The sequence below is a fragment of the Podarcis filfolensis genome (genome assembly GCF_964270895.1).
Source record: "Podarcis filfolensis genome assembly, chromosome: 2".
Lineage (NCBI taxonomy): Eukaryota > Metazoa > Chordata > Lepidosauria > Squamata > Lacertidae > Podarcis > Podarcis filfolensis.
The window spans coordinates 113,632,571-113,658,773 of record NC_139605.1 but is presented as its reverse complement, the minus strand read 5'-3'; the positions used below and the strand labels follow the sequence as shown (position 1 = coordinate 113,658,773).

The 26,203-nt window shown below is 48.9% G+C and overlaps 2 protein-coding genes across 2 annotated transcripts in view; both read left to right on the top strand.

Moving 5' to 3' along the window:
• The window catches only part of SOAT2 (sterol O-acyltransferase 2), a 32,596-nt gene extending 13,002 nt beyond the window's left edge, over positions 1–19,594 (top strand). The window contains exons 6-17 of the mRNA XM_083599290.1: positions 247–306; positions 1,327–1,434; positions 2,089–2,371; positions 3,947–4,022; positions 4,947–5,028; positions 5,667–5,712; positions 6,118–6,247; positions 7,406–7,503; positions 9,714–9,812; positions 16,063–16,198; positions 17,936–18,081; positions 19,227–19,594. Of these exons, the coding sequence (XP_083455416.1) occupies positions 247–306; positions 1,327–1,434; positions 2,089–2,371; positions 3,947–4,022; positions 4,947–5,028; positions 5,667–5,712; positions 6,118–6,247; positions 7,406–7,503; positions 9,714–9,812; positions 16,063–16,198; positions 17,936–18,081; positions 19,227–19,277 (1,315 nt within the window). The 3' untranslated portion in view covers positions 19,278–19,594. The remainder of the gene's footprint in view (positions 1–246; positions 307–1,326; positions 1,435–2,088; positions 2,372–3,946; positions 4,023–4,946; positions 5,029–5,666; positions 5,713–6,117; positions 6,248–7,405; positions 7,504–9,713; positions 9,813–16,062; positions 16,199–17,935; positions 18,082–19,226) is intronic.
• A 1,434-nt stretch (positions 19,595–21,028) lies between these two features.
• On the top strand, positions 21,029–24,234 carry LOC310755965 (uncharacterized protein). The gene is made up of 2 exons (XM_083599520.1): positions 21,029–21,461; positions 23,398–24,234. The coding sequence occupies exons 1-2, from the start codon at positions 21,128–21,130 to the stop codon at positions 23,682–23,684; spliced, it is 621 nt and encodes a 206-aa protein (XP_083455646.1). The 5' UTR covers positions 21,029–21,127; the 3' UTR covers positions 23,685–24,234.
• Positions 24,235–26,203: the final 1,969 nt, after the last annotated feature.

The window sequence follows — 26,203 nt, the reverse complement described above, 5'->3', positions numbered from 1 at the left end:
AGGTTGGCAGGAGCAGGGACTGAGCAACAGGAGCTCACCCCGCTGTGGGGATTCAAACCGGCAACCTTCTGATCGGCAAGTCCTAGGCTCTGTGGTTTAACCCACAGCGCCACCCACGTCCCTCCACAGCGCCACCCCCTGCAGCGATTAAGTAATGTTCTTTTTCTGCTGCTCCCAATTCTTTGCCCAGAAACAACTGAGGTCTAAGAGATCATGCTAACCATTCCCTGCCTTGGAACCTTACAGGGAGAAAAGCTTACAGCAGGAGAAGCAGAAAGTGTTTGTTGAACGGCAGTCATTGCTTGAGTAAGTATGTACTGCTTTCTTGCTTGCTCTTGAAATAAAAAGAGGACTACTAAGAGGGAGGTCCTCTTGTGCCATATATGTAACTTCCCAGTAAGTCCTTGGATGAGCTACTGGTGACTCAATAATATGAGGCAAAGCAGGCATGGCAAATGTGTGGCCTTCTAGATGCTGATAGTCAGAGAGTGAACTGGCAGTAGATCACACCGTTCAGAGTTGGAGTGAAGTCTTAATTAGCAAAAAGCATGGTCTTCACAGACTTGCCAAATGAGCACAGCAGCTCATCAAGTTACCAAGACTGACAGACCCCACCTCCCCACAGCTATCTAAGTCCCCTCCTTGCCAGGGCTTTCCCCAAGCAATCAGAGACTGTGCCTGTGTGCAGTCTGCTGCTGCTCCGCCCTCTTCAGCCCTCTTCTAGTTCTGGGAGTTGGGGAGGAGGGGAGCTTGTTGCAGCAGGAAGGGGTGACACCCATGACTCTTCACCGGCCTGACTCACCTCTGCCTCACAGCCTCCCTCCTCCCACTCGCCGGCTTCGGCTTCTGATTCTGGACTTCTCTCTGCCACAGAGAGACTTAGCTCACCAAGTCCTGTTACCTCTTCAACCTCCGACACCATCTCTTCCCAGTCTTCTCCATCTGACCACTCATCATTGTCCCTCCACAACTGCACAGACTCTGAGCCTTCTTCCTTTGGTGGGTCCAACCAGCCCATGACACTGATGAACTGCAACTCCCATCACTCCCGACTATTGGCCATCATGGCTGGGGCTGATGGGAGCAACATCTGGAGAGCTACGGGTTCCCCACCTTGAATGCAGAACACTGCATGCCCAGGTCATGTTAGATACCTCTGGGGCAAAGTCCTTTTTCTGAAAACAAGAGGCACCTGCTAGGAAAGAAGTAGAATCCCTATCGTACTACTTCAGACTTGGGCTGCATATGCATGCATTCCATTAACCCACCACCACCACTGCCTTAGAGCTCACGCTTTGGCAAACCTGTTCCCCTTTTCTTTTGCAGCGAACTGCTGGATGTAGAGCACTTCCGCACCATCTACCACATGTTCGTGGCCATGCTCTGCGTCTTCGCTGTCAGCACCGTTGTTGTGGATTTCATTGATGAAGGACGGTATGGTTCAGCAATGGGGCTGGGACAGGCAGGGCAGCATAGGGAGACTTGCATGGTAGAACAGTGGGGGGCAGCGAGGAGGACTTGCAGCAAAATGCAACCCTCCCGGTCTCTGTATCAGGTCTATGGAGCTCTTCCCACAGTTTCTGAGCAGCGCCCTGCTTTTCACGCTCTCTGGGTGTTTCTGCCCGGCTGGAATTTGTCCTTGAACTGTGACAATGCCTCTTGCACACCTGGAATAACCAAGGATCATCCAACCCCCTGAAATGCAGGCGTCATCCATGAAAGATGGCCGTCCATCCATCTGGAGGGAGGATAGAGACAAGTGTGTGCATGTGTGTGCAAAAACTATCCCACTGAACAGAGGTAAACATCTGTGCTTGCTGCTCTGCTAACTTTTGACTCTGACCTCACCTGCTACTGGCCTGTGGCCCCTAAAAAGTTGCCCAAGAGGGAAATGCGGCCCTCAGTCTGGAAAACGTTCCCCACCCCTCTCCAATGGAAAGGTTTGTGTGCTGTGATTTCCAATGCCCCTGGCTTGAGACCCAACTCACAGTCCCCCTCTTTAATTGGAATCTGTTGCTGCTTAGCTGCTTGAATGACTCCCAATGTTGGTTGCTGTGTCCTCAGTGGCTGCCTTTCCATCTTTCACAGCCTTGTCCTGGACTTCGAGCTCTTCATCTTTGCCTTCGGAAAACTGCACGTGGTGCTCTTTGCCTGGCTCTGCATGTTCCTCTACACCCTGGTGGTCCCCTACAAGGCCCTGCAGATCTGGGCTAGCTGCTTAAGGACTGTCCGGTTCCCCAAACTCTTCACGGCGGCTGTGGTTGTGGCGCTGCTGCTCTGCCACACTGCTGCCCTGGGCTTCTATCCCATCCACACTGTAGTCAGCTACAAACTGGGGCCTGCGTCTCGTTTCATTGTCATCCTGGAGCAGGTGCAGTACTGTGACATCGTCATCACCAAGGGAGATAAACTCCCAAGCAGTCTGGTGGGTGGAGGGGGTGGCGCATCAGGCTAATTCAAAGGAGAGAGGGGTGCATTGTAGGGGGGGGAGGTTAAGGGCGGTGGTGGCTTTTTTCCCATTGGTACTGGTAGGTCTGAAGGCAAGGAGACCAACAGTAAATGGAGCCAGAGAGCCAATGACAAACAGAGCCAACTAAAGTTAGTTTTGATCCCCATTCTCTTCCCAGCTAGATTCTCCAAGCGAAGTGAGGTTTAGGAGCAGAAAGCTGCCACTGGCTGTGCCGCCTCCTGGACTGGTTGCAAGTAAGAAGGGAGGCAGATGGAGGCAGGCTAAAGGTGGACTGAGGTTGGCAGGACAATGCCCCATTCAACTTAGTATATCAGCCTCCATTGCTTAAGGGAAAACCAAACAGTGTCATTTGGGTTGAAATGGCACATCCACATGCCCAAAGCAGAGCTTCCAGGCATGTGAACAGGCAGTGAAGAATATAAACACCTGCAGTGGTACAGATGTATATTTCTATATATGGGCTGGAGGTGTGCCACACACCTGACATCTGGCCATGGAACAATCTCGCTCTTGGTTTAAAGGCATACGCATCTGCTGGGGCTGGCCCTCCTTTAGGTAGAGGTAATTGCCTCAGGCAGCTGCTTTAGAGTGGCCGCAGTTTCTTTTTTGCTGCTATCACCATAATCAGTAACACATAACCGCAACGGCACATTTCTTATTTATTTATTAAAAGCCTTTCTAAGCAACCTGATATTTTACAGTTGGCCTGAGGTTCAATACTGGGGGGGGGGGACTCAGTGTGGACAGTTCTGAGAGCTAGATGGGCAAGCGGTCTGACTCTGCATAAGGGGCAGCTTCCTATGTTGTGGGAAGGCAGTGTGGTCAGCAGCCTGGAGGCAAGCAAAACAGGCAATTGAGACGGAAAGTTAGCAAGTGGTCAAGCTGATACATAGCCAAGTGGTGACTGGGGGCCAATCATCCAAGGGCAGCTCAGTCTGTGTCGGTCCAATAAGCTGCTCAGAATGAAGATATAGGCCATGGCAAAGAGCAGAACTCTATTGGCCCTCTGGGTCATGGGGCAGTAAGTTGGTAAGAAGAAGAAGAAGAGTTTGGATTTGATATCCCGCTTTATCACTACCCGAAGGAGTCTCAAAGCGGCTAACATTCTCCTTTCCCTTCCTCCCCCACAACAAATACTCTGTGAGGTGAGTGGGGCTGAGAGACTTCAGAGAAGTGTGACTAGCCCAAGGTCACCCAGCAGCTGCAAGTGGAGGAGCGGAGATGCGAACCCGGTTCACCAGATTACGAGTCCACCGCTCTTAACCACTACACCACACTGGCTCTAAGCTGTAGTGCCACACTCTGGCTATCTCGGTGGTGGTGCAGGAAAAAGCAGACCTGGCGTTCCCTCCTCTGGCAGCAAGAGAAGGGTGCCAATCTGGATCCTGCCACAGTCCCCCATTCAAGGCAGCCACACACCCAGCACCTACTCAATTGTTCCCCCTGTTTCAGTGCTTGCTTCCCCCACCTGCTTAGATCCGGTTCCTCATGAAGAGCCATGCGTTCCTGCGAGAATCTGTGCCTCCTATCCTCTCCGCTGTGTCCCAAGATGGTGAGTTTGATTGCTGGGTGGTGGCATCTATGCCAGCCCTTCCATCAAGAGTGGGGGAACACCAGGACCAGAAGAGTCAAATGCCAGAGGGTGTTACTACAAATACCTCCCTCTGCCTGCTACTGCAAAGCAAACGAAATCTCTGCTCAGTGCAAAGCTAAACAAGAGCTCTCTGTTTCCACCACTGAGTGCATAATCTCCCCTATCCACACACCCCCTGATTGTTGCATAGGCTATCTTATTCAGCAATTTCTCTGAATAATTGGCATTGACCTCACACTTCAAAGCATATCTTTATCTTTGTGATCATGAGAGCTAGAAACTTTGCTTTTTGCACTCAGTTCAATGATTCTACAGTTACATCCTTCGCAGTATACACAAAGCCCTGGGTAAGTAAAGATAAAGGGATCCCTGACCATTAGGTCCAGTCGTGACCGACTCTGGGGTTGCGGTGCTCATCTCACTTTATTGGCCGAGGGAGCTGGTGTACAGCTTCCGGGTCATGTGGCCAGCATGACTAAGCCGCTTCTGGCGAACCAGAGCAGCGCACGGAAAGGCCGTTTACCTTCTCCCCGGAGCAGTACCTATTTATCTACTTGCACTTTGACGTGCTTTCGAACTGCTACGTTGGCAGGAGCAGGGACCAAGCAACGGGAGCTCACCCCGTCGCGGTGATTCGAACCGCCAACCTTCTGATCGGCAAGTCCTAGGCTCTGTGGTTTGACCCACAGTGCCACACGCGTCCCTCAAAGCCCTGGGTATTTTATTCTAAAATGGCATTGCAGAAAACGGAAGGATCTGCGCTTAGTGTACCATGCCAGAGCAAGTTCTACTAAGTTATTCCTTTTCTCATTGTACAATACAACCCCACACCTCTTTGCTTCACAGTGCCCTCAGCTGCTCCTCTCTCTTTTTCCTTTCCAGGAAAAGGGCACCCACCTGAATTCTCAACATACCTGTATTTCCTCTTCTGCCCCACTTTGATCTACAGAGAGAGCTACCCAAGGCGAGTCCTCTTCACTCCATTCTCCTATTTTGCTCTTTAAAGGCTTCCAGGGTCTCTAGCTTCAGTACAAGGGCACCCTGGGTCAGAAAAGGAGCAAAACTTCAGAGCTTCAGAGCTTCAGAATCCAGGATGCTTTTAAAGTATCCCAAAGTAAAGCAGGAGTGTGCTGTTGCTGGTTTTCAAAGAATTCCTTTGTATCTTTTTCCTGTTCTTTCTGTTGTTAGCGAGTCCTTAAGAAGTGCTGAGTTTAAGCAGCAAATTGGTGCTTCGGGGTTATTAAAATGTAGTTGTTCCTTGGCTGTTATAGGGGTGTGATCTGATATCGCTGTAAATCCAGTATCTGCTCTTGTTAGACTTCCCTTTAAAGTACCAGAAATCCTAATGCAATCCATTCTAGTATAGGTTTTCTGGTGTGGTCTTTATTAGGGCTTTTAAAATTTAATTCCATCCGATCAGGAGGAGAGCTTCATGCTAGAAGGCTATGGTCGCTCAGTGATGACACCACTCCCCCCTCAGCTTCCATGGTGCTTCCCACACCTGTCTTGGGGAGTAGTATATCCATCATTCTTCCCAAAGAGAGGGAACGGTACTCCTGTAAGGAGGAAACCGCCACACAGTGCCTTCTCTTTTCCTTGTAGGACACCTTATGTGCGCTGGAGGTACGTCATCACTAACTTTGCTAAGGTGAGAGACGCAAAACAATAATTCCATTGGCTGGTCATTACATCTGGCCTCTCTGTGGGTGAAGAGGGTTCTTAGGGTCACGGGATAGCCCCATGAACCTAAGATGAATGGTTCCAAGTTTCAGGAATCCTGGGTACAGGTCCCTTTCGTGGGTGGCCCCACATGGGCTTACCTAGCAGTGGTGGCACAGGCAGCAGCAACACTCCAAGCTGGATGGCTGAAGGCTGCCAATTTAATGTCCCACAATGCTTCAGGGCAGTGCTCTGTTGGGAGCATTGTGGGAAATTAAAATGGCAAGGAGATCCAGCCACTTAGAGCAAGTCCTGAAGGAGATGTTGACACCAGCTCTGAGCCCAAGACATACCCACTGCAGTGGGACAGAACTTTCCCCTTTCTGTTCTGCAGGTTCTTGGGTGCTTGTTTTACGGGTACTTCATCCTGGAGCGCCTCTGCATCCCTGTCTTCAACAACATGAGCAAGCAGCCCTTCAGCACCAAAACCCTGGTGCTCTCCATCTTCAACGCAACGTTACCAGGTAGGTGAGCAGAGCAGCAGCTCTGGTTTGCATGGGGGATGGAGGTCTGCCAGAAAATAAAATGGTGGGAAGCAGTGAAGTCATCTTGAGTTGCTGTTGGGTGGGGAACCTGGTGACCTGTGGGATCGTCTTCATTACCCCCCCCCCCCCGCTGACACCTCTTAATCCCTCTCATTAACCACCCACATTGCCTTAGCCTTCTCCCTTCTCCATTGTCACATTCCGAGAGTGACCAGTAATGTCCTTCTCCTGTTTGTTCCTAACTTCCAGTAGTCAGAGGTTTATGTGTGTCAGCAACATCAGCACGCCAGGGGGGCATGATGATGTCACACACACATGCCCTGCCCCGGTGAAGGCGCACAGCCCCAGGCACCCACAGCCATGGGGGCAAGCCAGAACCGCTGGTCAGGAGAACCCCCAGAACTGCACACAGGGTGAAGATTGAATGGATTGTTCTAGCTTGCAAGCTGAAATGCTTGTGCTGGTGGAACAATTGCCATAGCACTACGCTGAATTCCTCTTCTCCTTCGCTATATGCATTTATTATTTATTATTCATGCTTTTAGATTCCAAGGAGCTCAAAGTGGCCCATATGGTCCTCCCTCTTCTTATTTAATCCCCACAACAACCCTGTGAGGTAGATTAGGCTGAGAGGCTGTGGCTGGCCCAAGGTCACCCAGTGAGCTTCATGGCTTAGTGGGCATTCGAACCCTAGTTCATCACTATAACCGCTACACAACACTGTCTCTAATAATGGTAGGACATGCCCCTGCTGAAGAGGCAAAGATTAAAATTGCAAGTGCTTCATATACTCCATTGTGGTGAAAACTGATCAAATGCAGCCTAAACCTGTAGTGGAACGCCCTCCCTTCAGATGTGAAGGAAATAAGCAGCTATCTTCTCTTTAAAAGACATCTGAAGGCAGCCCTGTTCAGGGAAGTTTTTAATATTTAATGCTGTATTGTTTTTAACACTTGATTGGAAGCCGCCCAGAGTGGCTGGGGAAACTCAGCCAGATGGGCGGGGTATAAATAATAAATTATTATTATTATTATTATTATTCTTTAATTGTACTGCAATCTTACACATCCCTTGCATGGTTCTTGTTTCCCCCCCATCCGTACACTCATTTCCTCCTCCATATGTCTCTCCTCACAGGGACCTTTCTGCTGCTTTTGGCATTTTTTGCTTTCCTGCACTGCTGGCTGAATGCCTTTGCTGAGATGCTGCGCTTTGCTGACCGGATGTTCTACAAGGTGATTGGCAGGGGAAGGGCAGGGAGGAGGTTGGACTGCTTACCGTATTTTTTGCTCTATGGGATGCACTTTTTCCCCTCCAAAAATTAAGGGGAAATGTGTGTGCGTCCTATAGAGCGAATGCAGGCTCCTTGGCTTCAGCAATAGCAAAGCGAAGCCTCCGAAGTGCAGAGGGAGCACTCCCTCCGCGCTCCGGAGGCTTCACGTTGCTTTCGCTGAAGCCTGGAGAGCGAAAGGGGTCAGTGTGCACTGACCCCTCTCGCTCTCCAGGCTTTAGGGATAGCCGCCTGAAGCCTTCGGAGCACAACACAAGTTCCCGCTGCGCTCCGCAGGCTTTGCCTTCCTTTCGCTGAAGCCGGGAGAGTCTTGCTCTCCCGGCTTCAGCAGAGAGGGAGAGCTGCGCAGCGCCTCTTCAGCCAAGTGGGAGGAGAAAGGGGTGCTGAGCAGAGAGGGGGAGAATTTTTTTTTCTTGTTCTCCCCCTCTAAAGCAAGGTGTGCCCTATGGTCCGGTGTGTCCTATAGAGCAAAAAATACGGTATATTCCATCCCATCAGACACACATGGTGGGTCATTTGGCTTCCTGGGAATGTCAGCTTTCAAATTTTGCCTTCATAGTTACAAGCAGTGCTGTTTTTCTAGAAAAAGAGGGCCAGAACTCACCACGAACTCCTTCCTTGTTCTCTTATAATGGCAATGGCATCCGCCTGAGACATACGGGAACTGAGTTCTGGCTGGGGGAAAAAGCCCTGGTTACAAGCAAACAAAAAGCCAAAATAGCTGCACATGCAAAGGCAGAGACTGCCTAAGGCGTTGAAATTAAAGGCAAGGTAAAGGTAAAGGTACCCCTGACCATTAGGTCCAGTCGCGGACGACTCTGGGGTCGCGGCGCTCATCTCGCTTTACTGGCCGAGGGAGCCAGTGTTTGTCCGCAGACAGCTTCCGGGTCATGTGGCCAGCATGACTAAGCTGCTTCTGGTGAACCAGAGCAGCGCACGGCAAAGTCACGTGCTCAGTCACTAGTAGCGACATCACACTGAACAGGCTTGTTTAGCTTCTGAAAAATCGAGCTGCCAATTATACCTGAACTACTTATCAACTGACACAGCACAACTAGCATTCTGGCTGCAAAACAGTTTTGAATAACCCATTCCAAACAACCGTTTTGTTGAGGGCAAGAGTTGGATTCTCACGGCATCAAAGACTGCCATCTGTGGCAGTGGTGCTAGCAGAGAAATGTGAGGAGAGCCAGTCTGGAGCAGAAATGCCAGGATATGGTTTTGCAAGAGGGCATCTGTACAGGGAGTTGCTGCTGAGGCACTGCAGCATAGAATGGGTAGGGGGACACAAAGAAGTGACCAGCAGCCACAAAAGCCCTTGTCTGTAGCCCCCCCCCCAAAATGTGGAGACAGGCTGTGGCTGCTAGACGGTGGCAAACTGCATTCTGTGCAGCAGGCACAGGGAACCTTTGTTCCTCTAGGTGTTGCTGAACTACAACTCCCATCAACCCTGGTGAAATATACTTGGAGTCGAGAGTGGATTTCATGCTCTTTATTCAGCTCATTGTGGTGAGGAGGAATGAATGTTCCCCCCAAATATCTGCTTTATATACATTATTTACACAATGGGCTGCACGGGATTGGCTAATTCTGGGATTCTCCTGTAGGCCAATCAGGTTGTGGATTCATTTCCACCTGGAGCTGGATTGGGTGGCTCCTGCGGACCAATCAGACTGCTGCATTGTTCTAGGACCAATCAGACTGCTGCATTCTGAATCCTATTGTTCTAGGACCAATCAGACTGCTGCATTTTGGATCCTATTTAACTCAGTACATAACACCTGGCAAGCATAGCCAACGGCGGGATGGTGATGGGAGTTGTAGTTCAACAACATCTGGAAGGGCAAAGATTTCCTAGGCCTGCTGTACATGCTCAGGTGCACTCTTTTTTCTATTACTATTTCATGTACAGTCACATTCAGTGCCAGTATCCAACTTAGGTCTTATGGCTGACCGCGGCACAGAATCAACTCTGATAGAGCAGGCAAAGATAAGCATTTGTCAAAGGAACTGGGCACACTGGCCAGGGAGCACCTTCTGTCCTGCAGGCTGCCTGAACATGTGTGGCCCAAAATCTTTCGGTGGGCGATGATGCACAGTGTGGCACACATAGCTATCCAGATTCAAGACTGCACCTCCCTCTTTCTGTCCTAGGACTGGTGGAATTCCACATCATTCTCTACATATTACCGGACGTGGAATGTGGTTGTACATGACTGGCTCTACTACTACATCTATCAAGAACTTGTGTGGGTAGGTAAGGCTTTTGGGGGAGGAAACAAGTGTGTTGCACTGTTCGCTTCCTTTGGGCTTGGGAGCTCAATCCACTGTTTCTTTGCCCCTCTTCCACCCCAGGGCTTTCTTTACTGCCCCAAACTATACAGGCTTCATTCTCCAGGATCTCCCTAAAGGACCCCTGTTATGTACTGAAGTTCTCACCTTGGGCCAGCAGGGGGATACTGTAGATAGTTTTCACTCAGGTCCGCATATGCAAATAAGGAATTGAAAGTGACGTTCAGGGATTGGATAGTTACAGAAAGTTGTTACTGTTGTTTTGTAGTTGAGCTCTATATGAGCAGGTTGGCTGAACCCTTCAGTTCAGTTCTGTTCTGGCCTGTGAATAAACAAGAGCTGTCTGAAGAATCGCTGTGTCATCTGATATGTTCACCCACAATTTAACAACCCCTCTGCCAGGCTGCTCCCCCCCCCGGCAACATGCCGTGGGTGCAGTAAGAGTGCATTAGTGGTGGATTTATAGTGGACCGTCCACACATCGGTTCACATTATTAGTTATTCTGTGATGCTTCCTCCATATTACTGCACAAGTGTCACCTGCAAGGTCACTCTCCACTTAAAAAAAAAAAAAGGTTTGTTTTGGGGGGGGATGTCTTCAACAGGTGCCCAATGAACCATAGAATCATAGAATCATAGAATCATAGAGTTGGAAGAGACCACAAGGGCCATCGAGTCCAACCCCCTGCCAAGCAGGAAACACCATCAGAGCACTCCTGACATATGGTTGTCAAGCCTCTGCTTAAAGACCTCCAAAGAAGGAGACTCCACCACACTCCTTGGCAGCAAATTCCACTGTCGAACAGCTCTTACTGTCAGGAAGTTCTTCCTAATGTTTAGGTGGAATCTTCTTTCTTGTAGTTTGGATCCATTGCTCCGTGTCCGCTTCTCTGGAGCAGCAGAAAGCAACCTTTCTCCCTCCTCTATGTGACATCCTTTTATATATTTGAACATGGCTATCATATCACCCCTTATCCTCCTCTTCTCCAGGCTAAACATGCCCAGCTCCCTTAGCCGTTCCTCATAAGGCATCGTTTCCAGGCCTTTGACCATTTTGGTTGCCCTCCTCTGGACACGTTCCAGTTTGTCAGTGTCCTTCTTGAACTGTGGTGCCCAGAACTGGACACAGTACTCCAGGTGAGGTCTGACCAGAGCAGAATACAGTGGCACTATTACTTCCCTTGATCTAGATGCTATACTCCTATTGATGCAGCCCAGAATTGCATTGGCTTTTTTAGCTGCCGCGTCACACTGTTGGCTCATGTCAAGTTTGTGGTCAACCAAGACTCCTAGATCCTTTTCACATGTACTGCTCTCAAGCCAGGTGTCACCCATCTTGTATTTGTGCCTCTCATTTTTTTTGCCCAAGTGCAATACTTTACATTTCTCCCTGTTAAAATTCATCTTGTTTGTTTTGGCCCAGTTCTCTAATCTGTCAAGGTCGTTTTGAAGTGTGATCCTGTCCTCTGGGGTGTTAGCCACCCCTCCCAGTTTGGTGTCATCTGCAAATTTGATCAGGATGCCCTTGAGTCCATCATCCAAGTGGTTGATAAAGATGTTGAATAAGACCGGGCCCAAGACAGAACCCTGTGGCACCCCACTAGTCACTCTTCTCCAGGATGAAGAGGAACCATTGATGAGCACCCTTTGGGTTCGGTCAGTCAGCCAGTTACAAATCCACTGAGTGGTAGCATAGTCAAGACCGCATTTTACCAGCTTCTTTACAAGAATATCAAATGCCTTGCTGAAATCAAGGTAGGCTACATCCACTGCGTTCCCTTCATCTACCAGGCTTGTAATTCTGTCAAAAAACGAGATCAGGTTAGTCTGACATGACTTATTTTTCACAAAACCATGCTGACTATTGGTGATCACAGCATTCCTTTCTAGGTGCTCACAGACCGTTTGCTTAATGACCTGCTCCAGAATCTTCCCTGGTATTGATGTCAGACTGACTGGGCGGTAATTATTTGGGTCCTCTCTTTTCCCCTTTTTGAAAATAGGGACAACATTTGCCCTCCTCCAGTCTGCTGGGACTTCGCCTGTTCTCCAGGAATTCTCAAAGATGACTGCCAGTGGTTCTGAGATCACATCTGCCAGTTCTTTTAATACTCTTGGATGCAGTTCATCTGGCCCTGGAGACTTGAATACATCTAGACTAGCCAAGTATTCTTGTACTATCTCCTTAGTTATTCTGGGCTGTGTTTCCTCTGCTGAATCATTTGCTCCAAATTCTTGAGGTCGGGCATTGTTTTCTTTATTGGAGAAGACTGAAGCAAAGAAGGCATTGAGGAGTTCAGCCCTTTCTGTGTCCCCTGTTTGCATTTCACCATCTTCTCCTCTGAGTGACCCCACTGTTTCTTTGTTCTTCCTTTTGCTACGAACATACCCATAAAAGCCTTTTTTGTTGCTTTTAACCTCTCTAGCAAGCCTGAGTTCATTCTGTGCTTTAGCTTTTCTGACTTTGTGTCTACACGTGTTGGCTATTTGTTTGAATTCCTCTTTGGTGGTTTCCTCCCTTTTCCATTTTTTGTACACATCCTTTTTTAATCTTAACTCAGTTAAAAGTTCTTTAGATAGCCACCCTGGCTTCTTTAGGCACCTTCCATGTTTCCGTCTCATTGGTATTGCCTGAAGTTGTGCTTTTACTATCTCCCTCTTAACAAACTCCCAGCCATCATGAACTCCCTTTCCTTTTAGTATTACTGTCCATGGGATCTCACCCAGCACTTCCCCAAGTTTTATGAAGTCAGCTTTCTTAAAGTCAAGAAATTGAGTCCTAGTATGCTTGGCTGCTCCTTTCCGCTGTATAGTAAACTTCAGAAGAGCATGATCACTCGCGCCTAATGATCCTTCCACTTCTTTCCACTAACCAGGTCATCAACATTGGTTAGGACCAGATCTAAAATGGCTGTTCCTCTTGTTGCTTCTCCCACTTTCTGGACAATGAAGTTGTCTGCAAGGCCAGTGAGGAATCTGTTTGACCTTATGCTCTTGGCTGAGTTTGACATCCAACAAATATCCGGGTAATTGAAGTCCCCCATTACTACTATCTCCCTTCCTTTTGCATGCTTGGCCATCTGTTCCAGGAAGGCATCATCTATGTCCTCCGTTTGGCTTGGGGATCTATAGTAAACTCCCACAATGAGGTCACTGTTATTCTTCTCTCCCTTAATTTTGACCCAAATGCTCTCACTTTGGCTTTGAGGTTCTAAATCTTGGATCTCTTCACAGGTATACACATCCCTGACATATAACGCCACTCCTCCTCCTTTCTTGTCTGGTCTGTTTCTCTGAAATAGATTGTATCCCTCCATTATTACATTCCAATCGTGGGACTTATCCCACCAGGTTTCAGTGATGCCTATTATGTCATATTTAGTTTGCTGTACCAAGAGCTCAAGCTCATCTTGTTTATTTCCCATGCTTTGCGCATTAGTGTACAGACATTGAAGTCCATTAATCATTCCCCCGTGTCTCTTATTTAAGGATTTTTTCCTCCCACCACTAGGTCTGCGTGCTGTTTGCTCCATTTGGTCTATGACATTTGGATGATCATCTTCATCAATTGATAGACTCCTACCTTCAGGAGCACTGTCTCCCTCCCCCACATTAGTCAGTTTAAAGCCCTCCTGATGAGGTTTCTGAGATTTTTTGCAAAAACATTCCTCCCAACCGTTGTGAGGTGCAGCCAATCGCTTGCCAGAAGTCCATCTTCAAGAAACTGCAGTCCGTGATCTAAGAATCCAAACCGTTCCTGTTTACACCATTTGCGAAGCCAGTTGTTCACTTCCACTATTTTTCCCTCTCTCCCTGGGCCACGTCGTTCAACTGGGAGGACAGATGAGATGACAATTTGTGCATTTAATTGCTTCAATTTCCTGCCCAGAGCCTCGTAAACTCTTTTGATCTTCTGGAGGCTATTGCTTGCAGTGTCATTGGTTCCCACATGAACCAAGAGGAAGGGGTATTTGTCAGTGGGTTTTATGATTCCTTGCAGTCGTTCAGTTACATCTTGGATCTTAGCCCCAGGGAGACAGCACACTTCCCGAGACATCTTGTCAGGCCCATAGATCACTGCTTCTGTTCCCCTCAGTAGGGAATCCCCTATCACCACTACACGCCTCCTCTTAGGTCTGGTCGGGGTTCTTCCGTGAGCTGTCCGTTCCAAGGTCGCCTGCACATTCCCTGAGGACTGACTTTGCTGCTCGTCTTCATATACCTGATCGACTGTAATGAGGGAGAGATCCTCAAATGGAGTCTGCTCTTCGTCTTCCATGCTAGGGGAGAGGACCTCAAAGCGATTGTGTATTTCTAAACAATCAGAGCGAACCCTGGGCCTCCTACTTTTTTGAGTCACGTTTCTCCATATATCTGGCTCCTGTGTTGGTGAACTAGCCTCCTTCTCAGGGGAGTCCCCTGTCTCCTCCTTGGTGGAGACGGTGTGCTCTGTTGCTTCCAAGAAGAGCTCCAGCTCTCTAATTCTTTGGAGCGTAGCTACACGTTCCTCCAGTTGCTGGACTTTGTCTTTTAAGAGGGCAATCAACATGGAATTGCTGCAGGTAAAGCTGCCTGCAACCTTTGGCAAGATGGCAAACATTGCGCAGGAACCGCAGGTGACTGCAGCTGTTCCCTCACCCTCCATCTTGAGAACGTGTCGTTGTGGGTGACTACAGCGGTCCTCCATCATAAAAAGCGTGAAGACAGGACAAATAAATCCCCCCCAAAAAAACCTAGGTCTCCCCCAACAAACGTTTGAGACACACCAGGGGGTGTTTTCAGGGTGTGAGACTGAGGAAAGGGAAAACTTCCCAAGTGGAAGCTAGAAACACTCACTTATTTGAATGTGGATTGAAGATTAGGGTATAATTAGTGAAATATACTCGGAGTCGAGAGTGGATTTCATGCTCTTTATTCAGCTCATAGTAGTGAGGAGGAATGGAAGTTCCCCCGAAATGTCTGCTTTATATACATTATTTACACAATGGGCCCGACGTGATTGGCTAATTCCGGGATTCTCCTGTAGGCCAATCAGGTTGCGGATTCACTTCCACCTGGAGCTGGATTGGGTGGCTCCTGCGGACCAATCAGACTGCTGCATTCTGGATCCTATTGTTCTAGGACAAATCAGACTGTTGCATTCTGAATCCTATTGTTCTAGGACCAATCAGATTGCTGCATTCTGAATCCTATTGTTCTAGGACCAATCAGACTGCTGCAAATTGGATCCTATTCAACTCAGTACATAACAATTAGAATATTTTTTTCTTCCTTTGCCTTCCTCTCTTTTGTCCTTTCTTTCTTTCTTTCTGAATTCATTTGTTCTAGATATAATTTTATCGTATTGTGAAAACTTTAATAAAAAATTATGAAACAAGAAACAGGTGCCCAAAGGACAATAGGGAGGGTGTTTGCCTGGTACGTCTTTTTTTACCACACATGCCCAAGACCAGGATCTTTTGCATACAAAGAAAACTACAAAATGAAGGTTCCAGATGCACCTTTGTGGACGGGGGTTTTGCAAGTTAGTGGATGCTACTCCTTGCCCCCATAAAATAACTTCTGGGAGGGAAGTACAGTATTTTTCGCTCTATAAGATGCACCAGACCACAAGATGCACCTAGTTTTTGGAGGAGGTAAACAAGAAAAAAAATATTCTGAATCTCAGAAGCCAGAACAGCAAGAGGGATCGCTGCGCAGCGAAAGCAGCAATCCCTCTTGCTGTTCTGGCTCCTGGGATAGCTGCGCAGCCTGCACTTGCTCCATAAGACGCACACACATTTCCCCTTACTTTTTAGGAAGGAAAAAGTGAGTCTTATAGAGCAAAAAATACGGTACTGCCAAAGTGTAAGTAAGGGTGAAGTACTTGCTGTAACTGCTCTGTGTCTTTCCTCACCTGGAGCAGTTTGCCAAAGGGACAGAGCTTCCCACCAGGTGCCTCTCCGTACAGGGAGGGAGAAGTGGAGGGGCGAGGCGGTGCAAACGCCAACCTGCCATTCCTGCTGATGCATTTGCACCACGACAACTTCCCTGCTGCCTCACTCCTCTCCCAGTGAGCAACAACAGCACACCTGTCGGGAAGTTAAGTGTCGCGGCTCCACCCCACCTGGCAAGCTGTTTCTGCTCTTCACTTTTCACTAGAGAGTGAACACAACATGGGCTGTTTCATGTACAAAACCTGCAACTGACCTGTGCACTTTGCTCCTTCCAGCTGCTCAGAGGAAGGGCCCGGGTTGGGGCAATGCTGTTTGCCTTCATCGTCTCAGCAGTTGTCCACGAATATGTCTTCACTGTGTGCTTTGGCTTCTTCTACCCTGTCATGTTCACCCTCTTTGCCTTCTTTGGAGGTCAGTACTGCCTCAGAAACCCATCTGAGCAGAAACCACACCACCCCAGACTTGAGCACCGTCAAGCTCCTGCAGTACGAAAGAGAAAAGACATTGTTTTCTTACGTTCTTAAACGGCCCCGTATGGTTCAAGGGAGCTTTTTAATCTCATGCACACATTACATGCACCAGTCTTCCCCTCCAGGATTCATCCCATAGGCTGTTATTTCGCCCTCCCACCCCCTGCTCACACTCCAGGTCCCCCTCCAGGCAGTTTCAGATGGTTAAAAAACATTGCTTTTCATTTTCACTTACTCATTGGACCTCCAGTGTACAGTGGTACCTCGGGTTAAGTACTTAATTCGTTCCGGAGGTCCGTACTTAACCTGAAACTGTTCTTAACCTGAAGCACCACTTTAGCTAATGGGGCCTCCTGCTGCTGCCGCGCATGATTTCTGTTCCCATCCTGAAGCAAAGTTCTTAACCTGAAGCACTATTTCTGGGTTAAGGTAAAGGTAAAGGGACCCCTGACCATTAGGTCCAGTCGTGACCGACTCTTGGGTTGCGGCGCTCATCTCGCTTTATTGGCCGAGGGAGCCGGTGTACAGCTTCCAGGTCATGTGGCCAGCATGACTAAGCCACTTCTGGAGAACCAGAGCAGCGCACGGAAACGCCGTTTACCTTCCCGCTGGAGCGGTACCTATTTATCTACTTGCACTTTGACGTGCTTTCGAAGTGCTAGGTTGGCAGGAGCAGGGACCCAGCAACGGGAGCTCACCCCGTCGCGGGGATTCGAACCGCCGGCCTTCTGATTGGCAAGTCCTAGGCTCTGTGGTTTAACCCACAGCGCCACCTGCGTCCCATATTTCTGGGTTAGCGGAGTCTGTAACCTGAAGTGTATGTAACCTGAAGCGTATATAACCCAAGGTACCACTGTATGCAGAAGTTTGTATTTTGAAACCATGGCCACACATTTTGGGTGGCCCTGTTTCACTTCCAAATGTGACAATGCGCTCAAGCATTCAAGTTCACTATTGAACTAAGGATAGTGCAACCTGGAGTGCTCCTGTTCAGAGTCGCAGTCAGTGATGCCATGCACTTTTTCCAGGACACTCCGTTCCATTCCCCTTCCTTCCCAGGTTTTTCACATCCACCTACAAGACACACAATGTTTGCAGCCACTGACCATGCTCAGTGCTATCCTCATTGGGCTGGTGTTTAGCAGGGGGAGATAACCCCAAAGCTTCCCCCCAAAAAAATATTTTTTCCTGCTTCCTCATGCTTCTCAGGAGCCATTTGGGTTGCAAAGCTGCCATAACTCAACATCGGAGCTTGTTATTGATACATGACGACACATCTGAATGCCTGCAAGTTGGATTTAATATGCTCTGTTCCCAAATTAGTTTCAGTTCTGCATGAAGCGAGAACTGCTATTCCTCCAAGTTCTAGGAATGAAGGGTGGCATAAGGGCCATAGTTCAGTGGTCTGGAGCATCTGCTATGCCTGTAAAAGGTCCCAGCTTCAGTTCCCAGCATCTCCAGGGAATGCCCCATCTGAAACCCTGGAGAGCTGCTGCCAATCAGTGTTGGTAGTATGGAGCTAAATGGACCAATAATCTGATTCACATTCCTATGTCACTATGGACCAGGGCGGTGCTCTGTCGCAGAGGTTCCCAGAAACTGGCAGGTGAGAAATACCTTTGGTCCAGTGTGGTCTGGACGGTGCCCAACTAACCTTTTCTCCTGGTCTTCTTCGCAGTGATCTTTAACTTCATCCTCAATGATAAGAGAAAAAGCCCCGTTTGGAACGTCATCATGTGGACATTCCTGTATGTGGGCCAAGGAATCCAGGTCTGCCTGTACTGCCAAGAGTGGTATGCTCAAATCCACTGCCCACTCAAAGAGGTGAGTATGCAGACTGGCTTGTGGGTGTAGAACAAGCCCTCAGTTCCTCCCATGCGGCAACTTGCAGAAGGCACAGCCAAAGGCATTTTGCTGCCTGAAGAACTCCCAGTTCTGTCCACTTCCTGTACCTCCCCATCTGCTGCCTGAGGCAGCTGCCTCACAGCAGGGCCAGCCCTGCTATCAGGGATCAAAAGTTCCCAAGCCTGATTAGCACCGATTAGCACACATAAAGGCTCCACAATCCTGTGCTGTTCTGCCATATTATTAATAACATGGTTTCCAAGCACATCAGTAAATGGCAAAATCCACATAGAATCTTGTAGCATCTTGAATAATAAGTGCGCTTACAGGCAGGTGTTTCTTGTGGGATTGGTGCTCCTCCTGCATGCATCTGTTTTTGCTGTGTCCACACAATGTTGTTGCCATAACAATGCTGGCCTGCATTCACACCCAGTCCATTTGGATTTACAATGGTACCTTGGGTTAAGAACTTAATTCGTTCCGGAGGTCCGTTCTTAACCTGAAACTGTTCTTAACCTGAAGCACCACTTTAGCTAATGGGGCCTCCCACTGCCACCGCGCGATTTCTGTTCTCATCCTGAAGCAAAGTTCTTAACCTGAGGTACTATTTCTGGGTTAGTGGAGTCTGTAACCTGAAGCGTATGTAACCTGAAGCGTCTGTAACCCGAGGTACCACTGTACTCTTCCCAGGAGAAATACTGTAACTCCCCCCCCCCGCGTTCTGTTCCAATTAAACCTTCTCTACCCGAGACCCTGTGGAAACCCTTTGAGTCAAAGTAGACAATATAGGCTATTTCACAGGTGGTCAAACCTTGAGATAGCTCAATGACCTGCTTTCAGTACTAAAACCCTGTCTGGAAACTCCCTGCCAAATTTAGTACGATGTACGTAAGTGTTCCTGGGCTAGAGCCCATTTCGTTATATTATGCCATAATGCTCATTATAGAATGAAATGGGCTTATAAAGTGTGACTCCGTGCACTAGCATAAATTGCCACCATATTGCCCTAGATCTAACCACCAGTGAAAGGCATGACTTCGTGTATACCTTTTTGTCTTGTCGAAGTCCTTTCCTTTTCTGATTCTGGCCCTTAGTGATGTTTGTTGTTGTTTTCTGTCTTTCAGAGGACCTTCTGGGGGATAGTGACTCCACGTTCTTGGTCCTGCCGCTCCTAGGTCAATGCCAACTACCTTTGAGAAGCCACCTTCCCCTGGACTCACCCAGATCTTCCTGGACTCACACTCTGACCATTAGAGGAGTCGGAGCCCAACATCTTCAGAGGAGGGTTAGGTTGTCCATACTTGCTGTTGGCTCAAATTCAACTTCCCAGCATTGACTGACTAATCCTTTCCCCAGCATAGCAAGAAGGTGATTTACCTGTCCACTGTTGTTGCTTGATTCCAGCATCTACGTAAGACTTCAAAGTTTGCCTACTCAGTTTATTCATGGCTGTTTTCTACTTTAAAAAATAAAATTCTGTGCACACAAGTAATTTGGATTCTGCTCTCAGAAATGTGGAGTTCTGCATCATTCATATATTATGTGAATTGCTACCTTTTGTTTTTTGTTTCGGTTATGCTTTTGCAGCTAAAGATATACAGCAAAATATATAACCAAAAAGGCTATGCCTTTGCAGCTAAAGATATACAGCATTTCCAGACATCCTGCTAAAATTACATGATTGTGTAGTTATTTTTTAAAAGAATCTGTTCCCTGGCTATCAGCTGTTTTCTGGGAAATGTGGCCTGGAATGGACTGCCACAGCTGCTTGGGACTCAGTTGGCTGAGCTGAAACTGGCTGATCCGAGGCTGGTGTAAGTTCAAAAAGGTGTCTTCCCTGTTCAGCTCAGCTACCTTACCTGGCAATCCAGTGTAGAACACTACTTTAAAGGCTGGTTTTCCCTCGGCCAGGGACACGGGTGGTGCTGTGGGTTAAACCACAGAGCCTAGGACTTGCCGATCAGAAGGTTGGCGGTTCGAATCCCTGTGACGGGGTGAGCTCCCGTTGCTCAGTCCCTGCTCCTGCCAACCTAGCAGTTTGAAAGCACGTCAAAGTGCAAGTAGATAAACAGGTACCGCTCCGGCGGGAAGGTAAACGGCGTTTCGGTGCGCTGCTGTGGTTCGCCAGAAGCGGCTTAGTCATGCTGGCCACATGACCCGGAAGCTGTACGCCGGCTCCCTCGGCCAATAAAGCGAGATGAGCACCGCAACCCGAATCGGCCACGACTGGACCTAATGGTCAGGGGTCCCTTTACCTTTCCCTCCGCCAGGCTTAGACAGAGAGGGCTGTTGATGAACACACTTTGAATCTTACCTAACATTACTTGAATTGCCATTCAAGTGGTATGTGTGTGTTTTGTGATTATGTGGGCTGGGGTTACCTGCCCTCCACCCCCAATATTTTATTCAAGTTGGCACCCCTTGCGAGTCCAGTCTGAGTTCACTCCCCGCCCTAGCGGGAGATGCGCCGCGCATTAAACCTGGTACGTTTTGAACGCAAAGGGCGCAAATTGCAGCCCTCCCCCGCAATTCTTTTCAGCTCCAGAAGTGGAGCTCGCGTGCAGATCCTTAGACAGAAATTGCTTTCTTGATTTCAGCAGCCCAATCTAGGGAGGGGGGGGTGCTTTTACTTGTTGCTGCTCAAGACGCTGATGAAGTGCTGGAAAAAAAGGTCTCTGTTGATCATCTACCACTACAAATCATCCAGAGATCATCCCCACCTACTTTCTGCCCATCCCTGAAAAAAATCCACCCTAGTCCGCTCCCCTGAAAAAGAAAAAAAAGCACAGCTCCCACCCCCGCAGCCTTGGCACCGCCCCGCCCCAACTTCCTGGACTCGAGGCTGCATCTCCCGTTACACCAAATCGAAAGCGGCCGCGCAGCAGCGCTGTTGCAACCCGCCTTTCCGCGCGCCCTCTGCTGCTCACGTCACTAGGGAGGGGATTTCCCGCGTGGTCCTTTGTCTTGGATAAGTGTGTGTGTGTGTGTGTGTTTGTTTTATCTGGACTGGGCACCCGCTCCTTCCATGGCGGCTGCGAGAGAGCGGTTGCTGCAGATCCTCGACGATCTGACAGACGAAGAGCTCCGCAAATTCGTTTTCTACCTGGAATCCATCCCGGACCGATCTGTCCGAATCCCTCGACGGAAGCTGGAGAAAGTCTCGCCGGTCGAGCTAGCCGAGCTGCTCGCGCGCTATTTTCCCGGGAAAGAATTAGAAGTCGCCGCCCACGCGCTGGGAAAGATACCCAGGAGGGATCTTCTGCGGAACCTCCTACGCGACGTAGCGGGGGGCGATCGCCCGAGCGGAAGGGGGACCCCTGCCATGGAAGCCCCAGTAGACCTCGTGGAAGCAGCTCCAGGTGAGTACTGTAGAGGTGGGCACAGCCCGAACCCACAGGGAGAGCTCGGAGCAGGGAGGGGGTAGAGGTTTTGCTGTCTAGGATAGGGGTGCCAACTTGAATAAAATATTGGGGAGGGCGGGTTAGGCCGCCCCGCCCCACCGCACCCCACATAATCGATCATATGACATGGTGCACACTAACTATTTGAATGTGCTTCAACTTTGAGAGGGCCCGGCCCCCTCAAATGTTTTATTGGGGGGAGTTGGCTCCTATGGTCCAGGACTCCCATTTTGTCTAGGGCAGGGGAAGAGAAACTGTTGGCCTCCCCCCTCCCCATGTTTGTGGGACTGTTGCTCTCTTGATGCCTGATTGTTGGCTATGCTGGGTGGGGCAGATGGGAGTTGAAGTCCAGCAACATCTGCACAAGGAACTTCCAGGAAACGTTCAGAGTATGCTTCACAGCAAGCAAAACTACTCACACACATATATACAGAGGCAGACACTGTGCTCCAGTGTGGACCTAGCCAGGTAACATGCAATTTTTGCACTGGATTTTCTTCCCTTATCAAATTATTCCTGGATCTGGCAGGAATTACAGGTTGCTGCTTAGATAAAGAGGACGTTTTGTAGATGTAAATAAATAGAGACCCAAGTAGCATCATATCCACATTAAACTCCTGTGCGGATGAGCCCATTCCCTCTCTACTGGGATCTTGGTTTCCAACTGGGCAGGAAGTGGAAGGGTGGGGAGGGAAAGGATAGTCCATCTGGAGGTTTTGGGGTGTGTGCTTTGCCTGTACCCCCTCATCGCTTCCTGCAACGTTCCTCAAATGCCCTGGGCGCACCCTTGTTCCAGCACCTACACAGATAAAAAAAAATTCTAGCATCCAACTTAAATCTAGGACTCAGCCCCAGACCAGGATGAGTGGGTGAGCTTCCACAACAGGTCTGAACCCTCATATTATCTGGCAGGGATCCTGCACCTTTAACATCTGCACAACAAGCAGGAATTCACATGGGATAACTTTTCTGACATGGGAAGAACTTCACAGGTTGATTTCGGCTCGTGGTGCAGCTTTTAAAGCAGGAGGCGGAGCCTCTGGCCCTCTCAGATAGTGCTGGACTTAATTTCCCATCAGCACCAGGCAGCATGGCACAATGGTCAGGGTGTTGGGAGTTGCAGCCTAACAATAATCTGAAGGGCAGCAGATACTGTATTTTTCGCTCCATAAGATTCACCTGACCATAAGATGCACCTAGTTTTTAGAGGGGGAATGCAAGGGGGGGGATTCTTTAAAGGGAGCGCTGAGCAGAGCCTGTATGCTTCCCAGAGCCTGTATGCGTGGAGCGTGTGTGCGGCGCTTGGAGGCTTTTCCCTGAGGAGGGAGAAGGGCAGCCCATCACTGACGGGTTGCCCTTCTCCCTCCTTGGGGAAAAGCCCCCAAGAGCCGCACACACGCTCCGCGCAGCTCTTTAAAAATTGCTGGCTGCGCAGTGATCCCTCTCACTGTTCTGGCTTCTGGGATAGCTGCGCGGCCTGCATTCGCTTCATTAGACGCACACACATTTCCCCTTACTTTTTAGGAGGGAAAAAGTGTGTCTTATAGAGCGAAAAATACGGTACCTTATCCTTATCTTAAAGGCTCATAAAGCATTTTCCTCGCTTAGCCACTGCCTTGTATCTTGCTTGTTATTTATTTTGTTATAAATATCTAAATACCCAGAGGAATACACAATATTAAGTAAAGAATAAAAAGAAGGCATTGTGAAAAGACACAGCAAAAATCTCAGCTGGGAAGCTTTCCTGTTTGGTTGCCTGGATTTCATCCTCAGGCAAATCATTTTTAGCAAGCTTGCAAGGAGTCCCATCTTGCCAGTGAAGCGAACATAAGTCACCATGTTAGCTCTGCTCTTCTGCCTCTCATAATCCGCCTTCCTTCCCACTATTTTGCAGTGCAACCCAGTCAGGTCTCGCAGCAGCAGCTCATGAAACTAGCCAGGAAGTTGGGCAGGAAATGGAAGACGATTGCCATCGAGTTCCTGGGGGTGGAAAATTCACGCTTGGAGCAGATTGAAGAGGAGAATCACAAGGACATGGTCATGCAAGCTTTCTACATGCTTTGGGACTGGAGGAACCGTGCGGGAGGGAAGGCCACTGCAGCCAATTTATACCTTATTCTCGACCAGGATGGAGTGAATCTTGACCATGATGCATATGCATTCCTGAGAGAGCGTGTCTGAAAGAGTTCTTGAAAGGCAGAAGACCACCTAACAGTCTTCTCCAGCAACTTTCCAGATACCTTTCCAATGCAAGTGAACACAGATTATAATGATTTATGTTGACTGATGTTTACGCTCATATGACTGAGCTGCATGGGGTGTGTGTTTGAAATTAGCCAAGTGCCAAGCGCATTTTGCACCTGACTATTGGCCACGTGCAGGGACGCGGGTGGCGCTGCGGTCTAAACCACAGAGCCTAGGGCTTGCCGATTGGAAGGTCGGCGGTTCGAATCCCCGCGACGGGGTGAACTCCCGTTTTTCAGTCCCAGCTCCTGCCCACCTAAGCAGTTCGAAAGTACGCCAAGTACAAGTAGATAAATAGGTACCACTCTGGCGGGAAGGTAAACGGCATTTCTGTGCGCTGCTCTGGTTCGCCAGAAGCGGTTTAGTCATGCTGGCCACATGACCAGCATGTCTGCGGACAAACGCCAGCTTCCTCAGCCTATAGAGCGAGATGAGTGCGCAACCCCGGAGTCATCCGCGACTGGACCTAACAGTCAGAGGTACCTTTACCTATTGGCCACTTGCAACCGAGTGGAGATACCTGGGCGCCGGGATGGCACCTGACATCACCACCTGAAGGTGCATGCCTGGGGATCATTGGATCTTGACTGTTTTCACATACTAATACCCCATCCTGTAGAATTCTATCAGTTATATTTTATCTGCTCTTTCCGTATTAATTCCAGGAACCAAAATACTTTCCCTATACAGCCTGAGCAGTGAACAACTTTACAGCTAACTGTTGTAACTTGTCTTCACTTACCCTGTCCCACTGCCCTGGTCACAGTTGTGAAGAATATTTTTACGTTTTGAATGGCCCCTGTCACCATTGAGAAAAAGAGGTCGGAATAGGCCAATATATGTGTGGACTGTCCCTGGATCAAGTGACTTTTCTTCCTTAAGGTCTCAAAGCTCTTAACCTAGCTCAAGGTTGTCATCTGAACCAGCCAGATGCTTAACTGATAATCAATCATAGTCAGTGCATCCTTTGAAAAATAAGACTTCAGAGCTGTCTTGCCCCCAAAATGGCAACTAGACATTCTGTTTTGGGAACTCTAACCCTGATTTAAGGAGCCATTTGGCGCCTAGCTTATATATTTGAGTTTCTAACACTGGTTCTGGTGCACAATAGTGGTAGACACCTTGCTGAGTGAGCTCTGCTGCCAAGCCAGCTGGGGAGATCCCCACAGAACTGAACAACCACCCCTCTTTTTTCAAAAGATAGCCAGTGTGGTGTAGTGGTTAAGAGCAGTGGAGTCGTAATCTGGTGAACCGGGTTCGCTTCCCCGCTCCTCCAAATGCAGCTGCTGGGTGACCTTGGGCTAGTCACGCTTCTCTGAAGTCTCTCAGCCCCACTCACCTGATTGTTGTGGGGGAGGAAGGGAAAGGAGAATGTTAGCCGCTTTGAGACTCCTTCGGGTAGTGATAAAGCGGGATATCAAATCCAAACTACTCAACAAAGATGGACTCAGGCTCAGTTGGAAGAAGCAGGGATTGCATAGACTGAGCCAGCGTGGTGTAGTGGTTAAGAGCGGTAGTCTTGTAATCTGGGGAACCGGGTTCGCGTCTCCACTCCTCCACATGCAGCTGCTGGGTGACCTTGGGCTAGTCACACTTCTTTGAAGTCTCTCAGCCCCACTCACCTCACAGAGTGTTTGTTGTGGGGGAGGAAGGGAAAGGAGAATGTTAGCCGCTTTGAGACTCCTTAAAGGGAGTGAAAGGCGGGATATAAAATCCAAACTCTTCTTCTTCTTCTTGAGGGACTTCTCTAAGAATGGAACCTCTCCGGAGGGCAATTCCATTATAATACTTCTGAAAGTGCAACAGACACCCTGGCTGCCATTATACCAGGTCATCCTTATGAAGGATCTTATTCTTACTCTGTTTTAATATGTGCTGGAAGACACCCAGAGTGGCTAGGGCATGGATAGGCAAACTAAGGCCCAGGGGCCGGATCCAGCCCAATCACCTTCTAAATCTGGTCCGCGGACAGACCGGGAATCAGCGTGTTTTTACATGAGTGAAATGTGTCCTTTTATTTAAAATGCATCTCTGGGTTATTTGTGGGGCACAGGAATTCGTTCATTCCCCCCCCCAAAAAAATATAGTCCGGCCCCCCACAAGGTCTGAGGGACAGTGGACTGGCCCCCTTGCGAAAAAGTTTGCTGACCCCTGGGCTAGGGAAACCCAGCGAGATGGGCAGGGTATAAATAATAAAATTATTATCATCACAGAGCAATCAAACAGATCTTTAACTGAGCCAGTGTGGTGTTAGTGGTTAGAGTGTCAGAGTAGGGCCTGGGTGACCAGAGTTCGAATTTCCACTCAGCCACGAAGCTCACCTTGGGCCCAGTCACTGCCCCTCAGCCTAACCTACCTCACAGGGTTGTTGTGGGGCTTAAATGAGATGGGGGGCGGGGGGAGAACCATGTAACCACTTTGAGCTCCTTGGAGAAAAAGTGTGGCTATAAATGCAA